The 12,687-nt window shown below is 39.4% G+C and overlaps 1 protein-coding gene across 15 annotated transcripts in view; it reads right to left on the bottom strand.

Annotated features, from left to right (window-relative positions):
- Kmt2c (lysine methyltransferase 2C) overlaps window positions 1-12,687 on the bottom strand; it is a 266,290-nt gene that overhangs the window by 34,899 nt on the left and 218,704 nt on the right. For all 15 annotated transcript variants that reach the window (XM_076831496.2, XM_076831532.2, XM_076831540.2 and 12 more), the window contains 7 exons: window positions 10,300-10,432; window positions 9,849-10,063; window positions 7,697-7,770; window positions 6,227-6,409; window positions 3,966-5,888; window positions 3,249-3,541; window positions 486-2,305 (listed from right to left, as the gene is read on the bottom strand). In XM_076831496.2, the coding sequence (XP_076687611.2) occupies window positions 486-2,305; window positions 3,249-3,541; window positions 3,966-5,888; window positions 6,227-6,409; window positions 7,697-7,770; window positions 9,849-10,063; window positions 10,300-10,432 (4,641 nt within the window). The remainder of the gene's footprint in view (window positions 1-485; window positions 2,306-3,248; window positions 3,542-3,965; window positions 5,889-6,226; window positions 6,410-7,696; window positions 7,771-9,848; window positions 10,064-10,299; window positions 10,433-12,687) is intronic.

The following is a 12,687-nucleotide window of genomic DNA, read 5'->3' as shown; positions in this document are numbered from 1 at the left end:
GCACATGTTCTTCACTTAGGAGAAGCAACCCTCAGGCAAGTGCCTTCTGTGGACTGATTACACTCTGGAGCACTGATGTCTTGGGCTTCATGGCTCTATTTTTGTTGTTAATATTAGTAAACCAATAGAGATAAGCTAAATAGGGCTATGGGAAAAAACTACCAAGAATTTACTATGTGCAAAAGGATAGCAGAAAGCTTTATTTCTATAATAATTTCCTTAAATTCATTATTCCATGATTGAAAATACACAGCAGCAATAGGGTGACAGGTAGAACAGGGATCACAACCCCAAGTTTTCAATCTCTTGATTTACCTGGAAGGAATCTAAAGCTTGTAATTGTTTTCTGCTTAAAGTTCAGGAGGAACAGAGAAATTCTCAGTGCTCTATTCAGAATGTAATTTCAATAATGAAATGTTCCAAGCATATTGCAGGTCATCCTAATGCCCACAGGAATCTATTTTAAGACACAAGGGAATGCCTACCAATATTAGGAAAGAATGGTTCTGAGCGCTGCCGAATCATGGCTTGCATCTGTCTTTGCTGCTGCTGTTCTTGCCGCTCCTGATCCAGAAGATCTTGTAGAAGCAAGGGCTGCTCTTCAAGGAGGAGGGGCCTCTCTCTATTCTGCTGGGCTAATGTTTGAGGAATCATAAGCGGCTGGGGTCCTGATATGCCACTGGGACCAGACTGACTTGTGAGAGGCACAGTCTGATTTGCAGGTTTTCCTGTCCCCAAATTGTGGTTAACTGATGACTGACCTGGAATAAATCCTGGATTTACCTGTACCCCCTGAGGAAAAGCATGGTTCACCCTGGAGACCACAGTCACATTAGAATTCACAGCATTATCCAGAACAGGGCCAGGTGGTGCCACTAAAGTAGGAGGCAGGCTCGACACACGACTGGAGGGTGAGGCTGGCAGCGTTGGTGGGGGAGACCCCAAAGACGTCATGTCCAAATTATCAGATTTTTCATTAGCAAGCAAACTTGAGAGAACTGGAGTTGATCCAGTGATGTCACAAGAGTTCACCACATCTTGGGCAGGCAGTGAAGCAGATCCTTGGATAACACTTGCACTGGAGCCAGCAGTTTCTTGATTACTTCTTTTCTCAAGTAGATCTGAATCAGAAGATGGCAAAGGATTCTTTTCACCATCATTCAGGTCTGTGTGAGCAGAAGCTTGGGGGCTGGGAGTAACCAGAGCATCTTTAGCCTCATCGCTTTGCTCAGTTTCACATTTGGTTTCCTCTTTAGAATTTGGAGATAGGACTTCTGTTTTTATCTCATTGGTAACAGTGGATTTTTTCTGTGGCAAATGGTTATCAGAAAGAACCACAGCTTTGTCTTCTTGTTCCTTTTTTTTGGGTTCAGATACACACTGATTATCTAATTTATCGTCAATTGGAACATTAAGGTCTAGTTCCTCATTAAACATACTCTTCTTATCTCCTAGGTCAAGTTCTGGATCTGTGTATGCAATGATATCAAACTCTCCTGACCTTAAGAGATCATCCAGGTTGGGATCATTAGTTTCCAAATTATCTAAAGTATCCAATTCATCTCCTTTGCCATCCTCTGGATCTAAATTTAAATTTTCAAGATCTTCATCATCCAAATCTTTGACTTCAACCCCCTCAAGGTCCTTAACATCCAGTTCTTTCACAGAAGGGTCATCAGAATCAAGTTTTTCCTCCAAACCATCAGAAGACCGACTGGCCATCTGTACATTACCAGATGCTCTTTCAGCTGTCACAGTTGCTGTCAAGGGAGCCTCAGAATACCCTCCACCCAAGGAATGACCCAGAGGTCTCATGACCACAGAAGATGGATGGGCAGGGTGGCCCTGTTCCTGCTGAGGTGCAGGCACTGGCTCCAGATCTGGATGCACAGGGAGCTGATGAGGTAGACCCTGGGGGGGTCGTCTCATGGAGTCTGCGTGTCTTGGGCCTGGGAAGTCTGGACGAGGAATGAAGTTCCCATGTCTGGGATGAGAAGGTGGCTCTATAACATTGCCAGAAGCAGGGAAGGGCAGTCGTGGTCGTCCATCTGGGGCCCTGTGCCTCAATTCAATAAATGCCTGGCCCAGTATATTATGCTGCTGAACTGGCAGGTTCTGTGGTGGAAAATGCTGAGGAAGTCCAACCGGGTTATTCATCTGCGAGTTATTTAAAGTTCCAGGCATTTCTACAGACATTGATCTTCTCAGATGCGGAGGAACTCCAGCTCCTGCTATTTGTGAAGGAGGCACTAGGAATCGGTCCTGACTGGATACCGTACCATGACTCCCTCCTGGAAATCCAAATCTAAAAAAAAGGGAGGGGGGCAAATATTTCAGTATTTTCTTGAATTCAGAATTAGGTTGAGAAAAGAAAGTTTTGGAATACCATTGCTACGTGCAATGATTTAGCAAAATGTCACTGCCAACTTAAAAGGTACTTGAAGTACCCATATGCAGTAAGGTTTGCTAAACTCCCTACAATAAATGCCTCTTTCTATCAGATCATGTAAACCCAGGAATAGCCAGCCACCAAGCATATGGAGATCACCATTTAGAAATAATAATGAAAATGTTTGTGGAGAGTGTAGTTTTTTCCTGTAGGAAAAAGGACGAAAGGTAGACAAAAATGGGGAAGTAAGGGTAAGCAAGCAACACAGAGACATAGTACAAGATTAAATCACATTTCTCCCAAAAATTACATCTTAAATAACCCTTTCCTCATTATAACTAGGGCGTTAGTCTAGATAGACCTAGTAGCCACTTTAAAAAAGGAAACATGGTCATGATTCATTTCTGCTACCTTTACAACCCAACCTTGTCATGAAAAGTTCCTAAAGAGAAACATCCTTTCTTTAGAACTCTGTTCCACCAATATTTTGCACCTTAAATGAAATGAAAAGAATAAAAATGTGCTGAGTGCACAAGTCTCCTCACTTGTCACATCAAAAAAGGTTCTGCCTGCACGTAGCAGCTACAATTTGGGGGGATACTGACTGCTATGATGAGCTACATCAATATGGCTGTAAGTCCTAGAGATAATATTAGTCATGAAGGGACTGTGCTTAAGCCATTTAGAGTTTTTAGAGAAGGGAGAAAGTCCCTGACCTCTCGTTTGTGGAAAATAACGTTGATTTATGTGAAAGGGGAGAAAGAAGTAGAAAGTGTTAACAGCTCAGGCTAATACCAACTCCATTTGTCTAGTTACTTCTAACAGCAATTTAAATCAGGCAGAAAATTAAAAGCACTACCTAAATCCATGTGGCCTCATCCCTATACCAGGAACATCAGGAGGATAGGGCGCACGCTGATCTTTGGGGAAAACAGCATATCTAGGTCCGACAGGAGGGACAACAGGTGACCGAATGTTCCCAGGATAGGGGGGTGGAGGCCGAGTGAAAGCCTGGTTGATACTCTCTGGTTGCCAGTGAGGAAGGGGCACTGGGGCAGGCACTCCAGGTGCATCCTGAGGCCCCTTCTCCTGTCGACTAGCAATCTTCTTTTGCTGCTGCTGCTGCAGGATGATTTCACGTAGTTTCTGTCGCTAAATGCAAAGAAACAAAAATCACTGGGATTTCCAGTAACTAGTGGTTTTTAACATCATAATGTTTTCATTATGGGGCTACGGTAATATTTAAAATGTCTAAATGTTTCAAAGTTTGATAAAAACATATATTTAATTACTTGATACAAATTAGTCATTTGGTTCCTTTTGCCATTCAGCTATCATGAAACTTTCAGCTTTCATATCAAAAGATTCTTTAACAAATTCATAAAGACTGAAATTAGATATGATTAAATCTAATTCAACTGGTGTTAATTTTACGAATTTTATTTTTCTTCTTTGTATTTTACAAAAACAATAACATTAAATAAAATTAACACTTGTGTAGAAATTACCATTTGATTAAATGAATGGCTTCCACAAAAGATACATTTAAGACATTGAAAACGTGTGCCATGATTACCTGTCTCAGCTTCTCTGCATCTGCTTGAGACATATTTACAGTGTTCTGTGTGTCAGCTCCCCCCGAAGTTGGTGCAGGTCCAGCAACCTGGGAGACACCAGAGAACTGCTGGCCTTGGGAACTCATGGGAGAGTCTACAGATGTGCTGAAGCTTCCCTCTGACCCAGGCCCCGGCTGGTCAGCAACATCACGAGTAACTTGACCAGTTCCAAAAGAGTCAGACTGAGGCCTTGGAGTCATTGGAGGTTGATCATAGGGATCACGAACAGCAGATGGGGAAACACGGCTGAATGAATCTGCAAGGCCAGGTCCAGGTGGCCTAGGTGTTTGGGAACATGTATCAGGTGTCCTTACCAAAGGGCCAGGTAAGGCTGGTGCTCTGTGTTGTGCTGCTTGCAGGAAAGGATCCTGATTTGATATGACGGCTGGTCTTGTACCTGAGGACCTAGTAAAACCCTCTGAAGTTCTTGGTCTTGGTGTTGCTGGTGGCTGAGAGTACGGAACAGAAATTCCAGGTCTTGGTGTTCCAGGAGAATGAGCATACGGATCAGAGTGCCTTTGATTAGCTGCAGGTGTAACAAACACTTCTGTCTGTGCAGATGGCCTGGGGGTTGGTGGCTGCTGAGTATATGGGTCAATGGTGGTAGGCCGAGGAGTTCCAGGAGGTTGAGAATAAGGGTCTGCATTGGACCGAGCAGTTCCTGAGGGTTGGGAATAAGAATCTACAGGTCGTGGAGTTCCTGGGGACTGAGAATACAGGTCCTGAGATGCTGACCTTGATATGGTTCCAGGCTGAGAAAAAGCCCTTGAAGAATGGGGAAAAGATTCATTCACTGCTGGATGTGGAGTTAGGGGAGGCTGGCTATATGGATCATTTGACTGACTATGAGAAAAATTATCTACAGGTCTTGGTGTCAAGGCAGGCCTTTCATAAGGGTCGACAGACAGCCGCCTTGATGCCTGGGACACTGACCCATAAGGATCCTGAGAGGATGGAGGAGGGTGCAGTGGAGTCTTAAAAGGTCCAGGACCACTATCAAGTGGTGTCGGTGTCAGCAAAGGTCGAGCATACGGGTCAGGTACCCGTGGTCTTTGAAACGTATCCGCCCTAGGAGAGGGTTTAGTAAAGTGATCACTGGTTCCACCTGCTGGAGGACCTCTTGCAATTTGTTCTGAAACTACAGGAGACCGGGATGGGCCCAAAGGTTTGGGAAACTGATCTGTCATTAAAGGCCTAGGGGTGTCTGGAGGTTTTGCATAGGGGTCACTAATTGTTGTAGAGGAAGAACACAGATCTCTGGCTGGGGGTGGCCTATTGGCTGTGGTCTCACTCATCTGAATAGGCCTTGGTACGGATGATAAAGGCACAGAGTTTTCCACCGGTGTGACAGAATTTCTTCTGGGAAAGCTATGGCCCCCAGGCGGGGGTCTAGGGGTACCAACCATTTTTGCATAAGGATCCAATGGAGATGGTGGTCGGGAGCTAGAAGACCCAGGAGAAAACATTTGTGGAGAAGGTGGCTGAGAAGTCTGAGACTGAGAAAGACTCTCCTGAATGGGTACCCGAGATGGGGCTGGAGGAGGGGGTGGAGCTTGCGGCTTGACAAACACATCATCTGAAGGTGTGGAACCAGGGATACCAGGTAGCTGTTTTGAGAACAGGTCTTTATGGAATGCCTGTGCAGGAGACATGTTTCCATTGCCAGGCTGAGGTGTCAAGGGACTTTGGATCCCACTGCTTGGAGTATCAGACCCAGATGGCACCAGAAGGTGCTGGGAACTAAGCTGCTGCTGTTGCTGCTGCTGCTGCTGCTGCTGCTGCTGCTGTTGCTGCTGTTGTTGTTGCTGCTGCTCATTTTTAACTTGTTCCAATTTTTGTGTGGCTTCGATCTTAGCTTGCTGCTTACTTTTCTGACGCATTTGCTATTAAAACAAGATAGAAAAAGCAATCACATGTTAAGAAGAAAATAACTATCCCACAGGTAGAAAAGGCAATAGGAAATTAATTTGTTTGAGGTCAATAGCTACCAGACTGCTTCCATATTAGACAGTATAGTCCTAGAGAAGAGATGATTATTCCTCAGAGGATTCCCAATTTTGCCTAGGGCAGTCTATTATTTATAATATTTCAATAAACTTCTCAAATCAATTTAAATAATTTACCAAAAAAAGATAAAAATGTTCTATTAAGAAGTAAATACCTCACTTCTCAAAGAACAAAAATGCAATTTAAAAAAGAAAATCATCTCCAAACCTCATACCTGTCTAAATTTCCATTCCTGTTCATGTTCTGATTCTCTTTGCTTTAATGGATCTTTAAAAAGATCTGAATCGATGCGAGAGCTGGGATCGATGCAATCTTGCTGCTGCTGCCTTTTCATGGAATCATTAGACATCTGGACTTTATTAATACGTAAAGCAGCTCTGTTATCTCTGGCTTTTTGCTTTGACAAAAAGAGAAAAATGTTATTTTCCAATATATGTCAATATGGTTACTCAGGAATAAAAATAAAACGATGTTGAACTTTACCATACAAAAGCAAGAAAAAGTTGGGTTAAGTACTCAAAAATAGTTGAATATTATCCTATAGAACTTACAGCCTCTCCTAAGAAAGGTTTTGGACATTAGCCCACCTTCTCTATTTATAGCACATGTCCTCGTTATCAGTTTCTATCTATTTATCTGAAAAAGCCTAGGAGATCCCAGGTGTAATCTAGTATTTTTCTTTCTAATGCTCTTGAATATCCTTAGAAAATGAAAGAATTAACATGTCCATCAATTTAGAGGAAAGGAAAATTAGTCCATGCGATAGAAAAATCTGTATATTTGAAACTTACCATTACATAAAATTACAGAGAAACATTAAAATATCTTGTCATTGCCTTACTAAATCTAAGGTAAAACAATCTAATCTAATCCAATAAGAAAAACATATACACACACTTATAGGTGTATGAACATTATTAAATAAACAGATGGATATATGTGTGTATGCTACATGTGTATATATGTGTATAAGTTCTTTAAATACTTCATGCAAAATAATCAAATAACTGAAAACATATTCATTGGTGATTGAATGGAAAATAATTGTTTATATTTTTCCAAACAATAATATTTAGTTTTATTTAAAATGAAAGCCAAAGATTTGATTCTGGCTAACAATCTTATTTGGCTCTTTTAAAAATTCTCCAATTCCTGACTAAGACCATGTTTCACAAGCTCCTTAAAGATGTCTAAATGTGTTTCTTTTAAGATGCATAAAGATTCCCTAGTAAACCTAACAAACAACAAAAGAACTTATTGTGGAAGAAACAGAGGCACACTAATCCAATCTCCAAATTGAGTACTCTTTGCTAAAGAGAACAAGTGAAACAAAGTAAACATGCTCCTAAAATTCCTCATCCTGGTCTGTCCATGACTTTATAAAAATGTCACACTCTGTCTTAAGAGAGAGATAATGAATTAGGACATCACTACAAAATAAAGTTGCCTATTAATTGTGCAAGTATTAACAAGCATTTTCTTCAGTGGAAAATCTTTTCATTAAGCAAAGACAACAAAAATAAAGATTAAATGCTGTGTTTTAAAGACTTAACTCCTGAACTGGGGATTCAACTCTGTGGCAGAGCACTTGCCCAGCTTGTGTGAGGCCCTGAAGTTCAATTCCAGTATTGCCGCGCCCCCCGCCCCACCCCGAAAGAAGACAACACTTAGTTCTTTTAAATACCACATATGGAGCTCTCTCCTGAGAGCTTGCTTTTCTCCACAACTTAGCAATTTGCTTCACTCGAGTAGTCCAGTCTGCAACAAAAGAACAGAATACACATTTTTCAGAGGCATGCTTACAATGTATTGTAACAAAAAGAAATTGATGAACTGCTGACAGTTAATCTTATTCAGACCACATCTTCCAGACATAGTACAGGTTGAACATCCCTATCTGAAAATCAGAAATCTGAAGTGGTACAAAATCCAAAACTATTTGTGGACTAATATGACACCACAAATGGATCTGTACCTGATCTCATGTGATAAAAGTCATAGTCAAAACACTAGTGTACTTAAATATTGTATAAAGTCCTTTAGGCTATGTGTATATAGTATAGATGAAAATAAATGAATTTTATGTTTAGACTTAGGTCCAATCTCAAAGATATTCGGTCCAATCTCAAAGATATTCCCAAGAAAATTTCATTATGCATATGCAAATATTTCAAAATCTGAAACACTTCTGGTCCCAGTGTCTGGAATAAGGGATCACTGTACTACTATAGTAAGTTCTTAAAAAAATAGCAAGTTCCTGAAACGTAGTAAGTCAAACAAATATTCTCTGAAAGAAGGGTTGCCTTATTAGCAATCTGCCTTATAAAGTTGGCAAATTTTTTAATTCAAGGGGCCAACTAGTCAAATTTAAACCAAGTATATTAAATTCCCTGAAATAAAAACATATGTGTATGTGTATTATCTCTCTCTGTCTTTTATTTTTATATATATATATATATATATATATATATATATATATATATATATATCAGAATCAAAGTAAGTTTTCTAAATAATCTACACCAAACAGAAATCTATCATTTTGAACTAAAGGAAATGATGATGATCATAATAAATAACCACCTCATCAGTAACATAGAAAAGTAATTGTTTTAAATAATTTATATAAAATTTAGTGCCTTCATGGTATATAAAATCAAGTATTGGTGAGATCAACAGTTAATGAAAAAAAAAGTCTGACTCCACATTAAGGGGCTAGATACAGCTGTATAATTCACTGGCAGAGTATGAAACCAGGAAGCACACGGCCCTCGGTTCCATTCGAGCACTTTCCCACCCCTGCCCTGGCCAAAAAAGTTTCCAAAAAGCCAATGAAACCAAAAGTCAACAGCCTTATCATTGTATTTCATGAGGTTTTTTCAATCACAAAGTAAACTTTTTTAAGAAAATCACTATAAAGAAGCACAAATCTATAGCTCTGCTTTAAGAGCAATTTATGCTGATCAAACCGTTTTAATAGAAACAGTTGCTCATCTATGAGCAACAAATGTAAGTGTGGTTATAAAATGTAGCTAAAGAATGGAGATATTGCATTAAACCACTGATTTAAACTGTTAGGGTAGTATATTTGATTTATTTCTGTACACTGAATAAAGTCCTAAAGGGAGATCGACTAACATGCTCAGGGGTCCACGTGAGAAAAATACATCCAGATGCATTCCAGTAACTTAAAAGAGCCTAAGTGTTGAAAGATGGCTGGGAAATTATCATAAGACAGAATTTTAATAAATTTTAAATCCTGGTTTATCTGGCAACATAAACTCAAAATAATACAAAAGTGTTGCTTGCAAGTATTTGATAACTGACGATTCATTAATCTAAAAGTTTCATCCTCCATTTAGTCAAAATTTCAAAAACAGCACTATTGTTTCCTCTGATTTTCCAAACAGATCCAGGATACCCACAGGTCAGAAATGAATGGAGGGAAACAAAAGGAAGATGACACTGAGTAAGTTTCAATACCAACAACTTAAAAGTGACTGATTAAGTTTAACTTAATATTAGGAATTAGAGGATACTTCCCGTTCTAGGAAAATTTTTGGTTTAGAATTGCACAATATGGACTTGTGCATGCACTGCAAGGCACTAGAAAACTGATAATTTCAGTACTTGAAACAAAGGTTTGAAAATATGCAAATGAATGTAATGCACGGAACTAAGAAAAAGCAAAAGCATTTCTAGATATCTAGAGAATCGTTATACTGTGGACAGATTGATGAACCGCAGTGAAGATGCAGGGGCTTCCCATCTGTAGAAGAAACCCTTATACTTGAAAATGTCGGTGAATAAATGGGCAGAAATGGTCCGTGACTCACCAGGGAATTCTTCCTTTAAATTGGGGAAGTTAATATTTGTGTAGAGAACTGGTGCCACTGTTGCCATTTCACCCAGAGCTTCCTCTTTCTCCCACTTAAGTGTACTCCTCTGGGCATTCGACATTGTGTCATTTTCTCCCTCCACAGGGGGAGCTGATGGTGTCCAAGAGCTGTTAGGATCACTTGCTATTGGATTAAATGCTGGATTTTTATCCCTGATGAAAAAAATAAAGACCTTCACTTCATAAACAAGAATAACTTCCTGATTCCAGGCTCCAGTACCACTTTTAATTAAGATTTATTACAAAATAGATAAAAGTAATGTGTTTCATGATTTCTGGCGAAATCCACATACACCAATATCATACACAAGCATTTAAAAAGGTCAATTAAGATACAATTAAAATTTGTATAATTTAATTCTCCACAGCATGTAAGACTTTTTAAGTACCTGGCATCAGCATAAGGGGATTGTGCTATAGCAGAGAAAGTTCCCAATCCACTTCCAGGAGGCAAAGAACTGTGTGGGAGATGAGGACTGGGTCCAATAAGGCCATTCATGAGTGGTATCCGTGAAAACACATCTTAAAAAAGGGGGGAAAGTTGGTTTGCATATCATTCACAAATAACAAGTAGCTGAAATACTTCTAAATAAAAAACTTTAATTCTACTTAAAAGTAGGTTTCCCCCTACAACATTATACTGTATAATACTCTTTAAAGGGTCACTTGGTTATAACATTTTGAAATATGGTCTCTACAATTGTATTCACCTAATTATAGTGTACTAAAAATAGTTTCAAAGTACAACAGTCCTGGGTTTGAATCTTAATTCTTCTCTACTTGTTTGAAGCAAAACTGGATTGTATTTATGAAAAGGGGTTACTGTTTGGTGGGTTGAGATGATCTATGTACTGGGAGGCAGTAACTATTAGTATATGTTAACTTTACAAGAGAAACAAATTGCAGTTTTGCCTTAATTTTCATTATTTGCAGTTCTGCCCTGAAAACCATTTTTAAATCTTCCAGTTCATTCGTGAGTTTTAAATATATTATTATTTCTTTTCTAAATAGATATTAGGCAAACTGTGAGACCACCCTGGGTTTCTTCACAACCCTCCTCAAGTGTTTATCTCCAATATTTACTATGATGGTCTACTTGTCTAAACTATTGGAAATAAGATAATTGTCCTTACTGGGGCAGTTTTCCAGCAATGAAACAAAACACAACAACAACAAACAAAAAAACTTTTCACATACTTTTAAAAGAGCCATGCCGATTAAACATGATGAACTGTGGAGACATACTCTAACATATGGCCCCTGTAATTGGTGGAATGTAAGAGGAGCTATTACAGGAGACTCACTCACCTCACTGTCTAGTGACACAAATACCATGATATTCTTTGGGGTGGTAGAGAACTCCCAGCCTGGTCACGTTGCTATAACATTAGATAAAAGAAAAACCTAGAGTCTAATGCTCACATGTTTACATGTACATGATGTTCCAAAGCCCAATGCGCTCTCAGTGTGAACTCAGCTCTAGTGCTCACAGGCAGAGATGGAAGCCGAGCATAGACAGGGCTGGAGGCGGTCTCCAGGACCTTCACAACAGGGCTTATTCCACTGCACGCCAGAGCTGGATGCTAGAGGGCTTTCACAATGACTAATGTTCCATGATACAGTTTGCCAGAAGGAATCAAGGTAAAGATTTCTGCTTTTTATTCAAAATTGAATGCTACTTATCTTTTCAACTTTGGCAAGAAGTTGATTCCATTAAGGAATCTGAGGATTTAATGAAAAATAAGAAATACCTTTCTGATAATTAGGATAACCAAAGGTTAATTACTGCCCTGCAGCTGGCTAATCATCAGCACTACCTATTACAACCACATTATTATTTCCCTAATAACAGCAGCTATTCTAAAAGCTTTACATCTATTGTGTCTTTACACCCTCATAACAGCCCAATAAAATAGTTATTATGTGTACCTCATTTAAGAAAAAAAAGAAGAAGAGAGTTAAACAATTTGTTTCAAGGGCACAAAAAAGTAAAATTCAAAGCATCTTTCTTTCATTATTAATTTAACTAAGAGGTGGTCATTTTTCTCTTCAAATCTACTGTACCTAACCAACTTTGTTAGTGTAACAAGGACATAGAGGCTGCTTTTATTAAAAACACCAACTCTTCATTGGGCCTGCAAATGTCCAAGAGATAACTAAAAGCAGCAGAAAAGTTGGGCATATCTGCCTCCAATTTGTATCTGTCTCTTTTGCTCTGAGTCACTTCCCTCCCATAGTTTCTTACCCTGGATCCCAAGAAAACAAGGTCTGATTGATCTCTTGTGATGAGTTAAAACTAGGCAACAGCAACTTTCTTTTTCATAGATAAGGCCCTGCCTAACTAATCCTTAGGTAATGATCAGCCAGGCCACAGTGTGACCGGGAGTTTTTGACTATGCATACATCCAGCTTCCCTTCCGTACACAATCATGAGAGCTCCTGTCAATACATCCAAAGACAAGGCTACTTCCCAGGACAGCGGCACTGATTATAGCTCCTTTCTTGCTTTTTATAGTTCCTTTTTTTTTTGATTACTTGGCAAGAGTGGACAAACCTGATTCACCAGGATCTTGAGTCAGGTCTCTGGCCTAGGTCTCCAGTAACATTAGTTTATAAAAGGAAAACTATTGAGGCATGACTCATGGTAAGACTTGAAAAGTTACTTCACTTCACTTTTACATTCCACAGTCTGCCAAGACACGGACCGTACTTTATAACCTGTCTCTACTGTCACCATTTTTAAGATACTCTCATTCAATGTCTCAGTCTCTACTTTT

Source organism: Callospermophilus lateralis, chromosome 1 (genome assembly GCF_048772815.1).
Source record: "Callospermophilus lateralis isolate mCalLat2 chromosome 1, mCalLat2.hap1, whole genome shotgun sequence".
NCBI classification, from domain to species: Eukaryota; Metazoa; Chordata; class Mammalia; order Rodentia; family Sciuridae; genus Callospermophilus; species Callospermophilus lateralis.
Note: the sequence above shows the minus strand (reverse complement) of the source record. Positions and strands in the feature narration are given on the sequence as shown.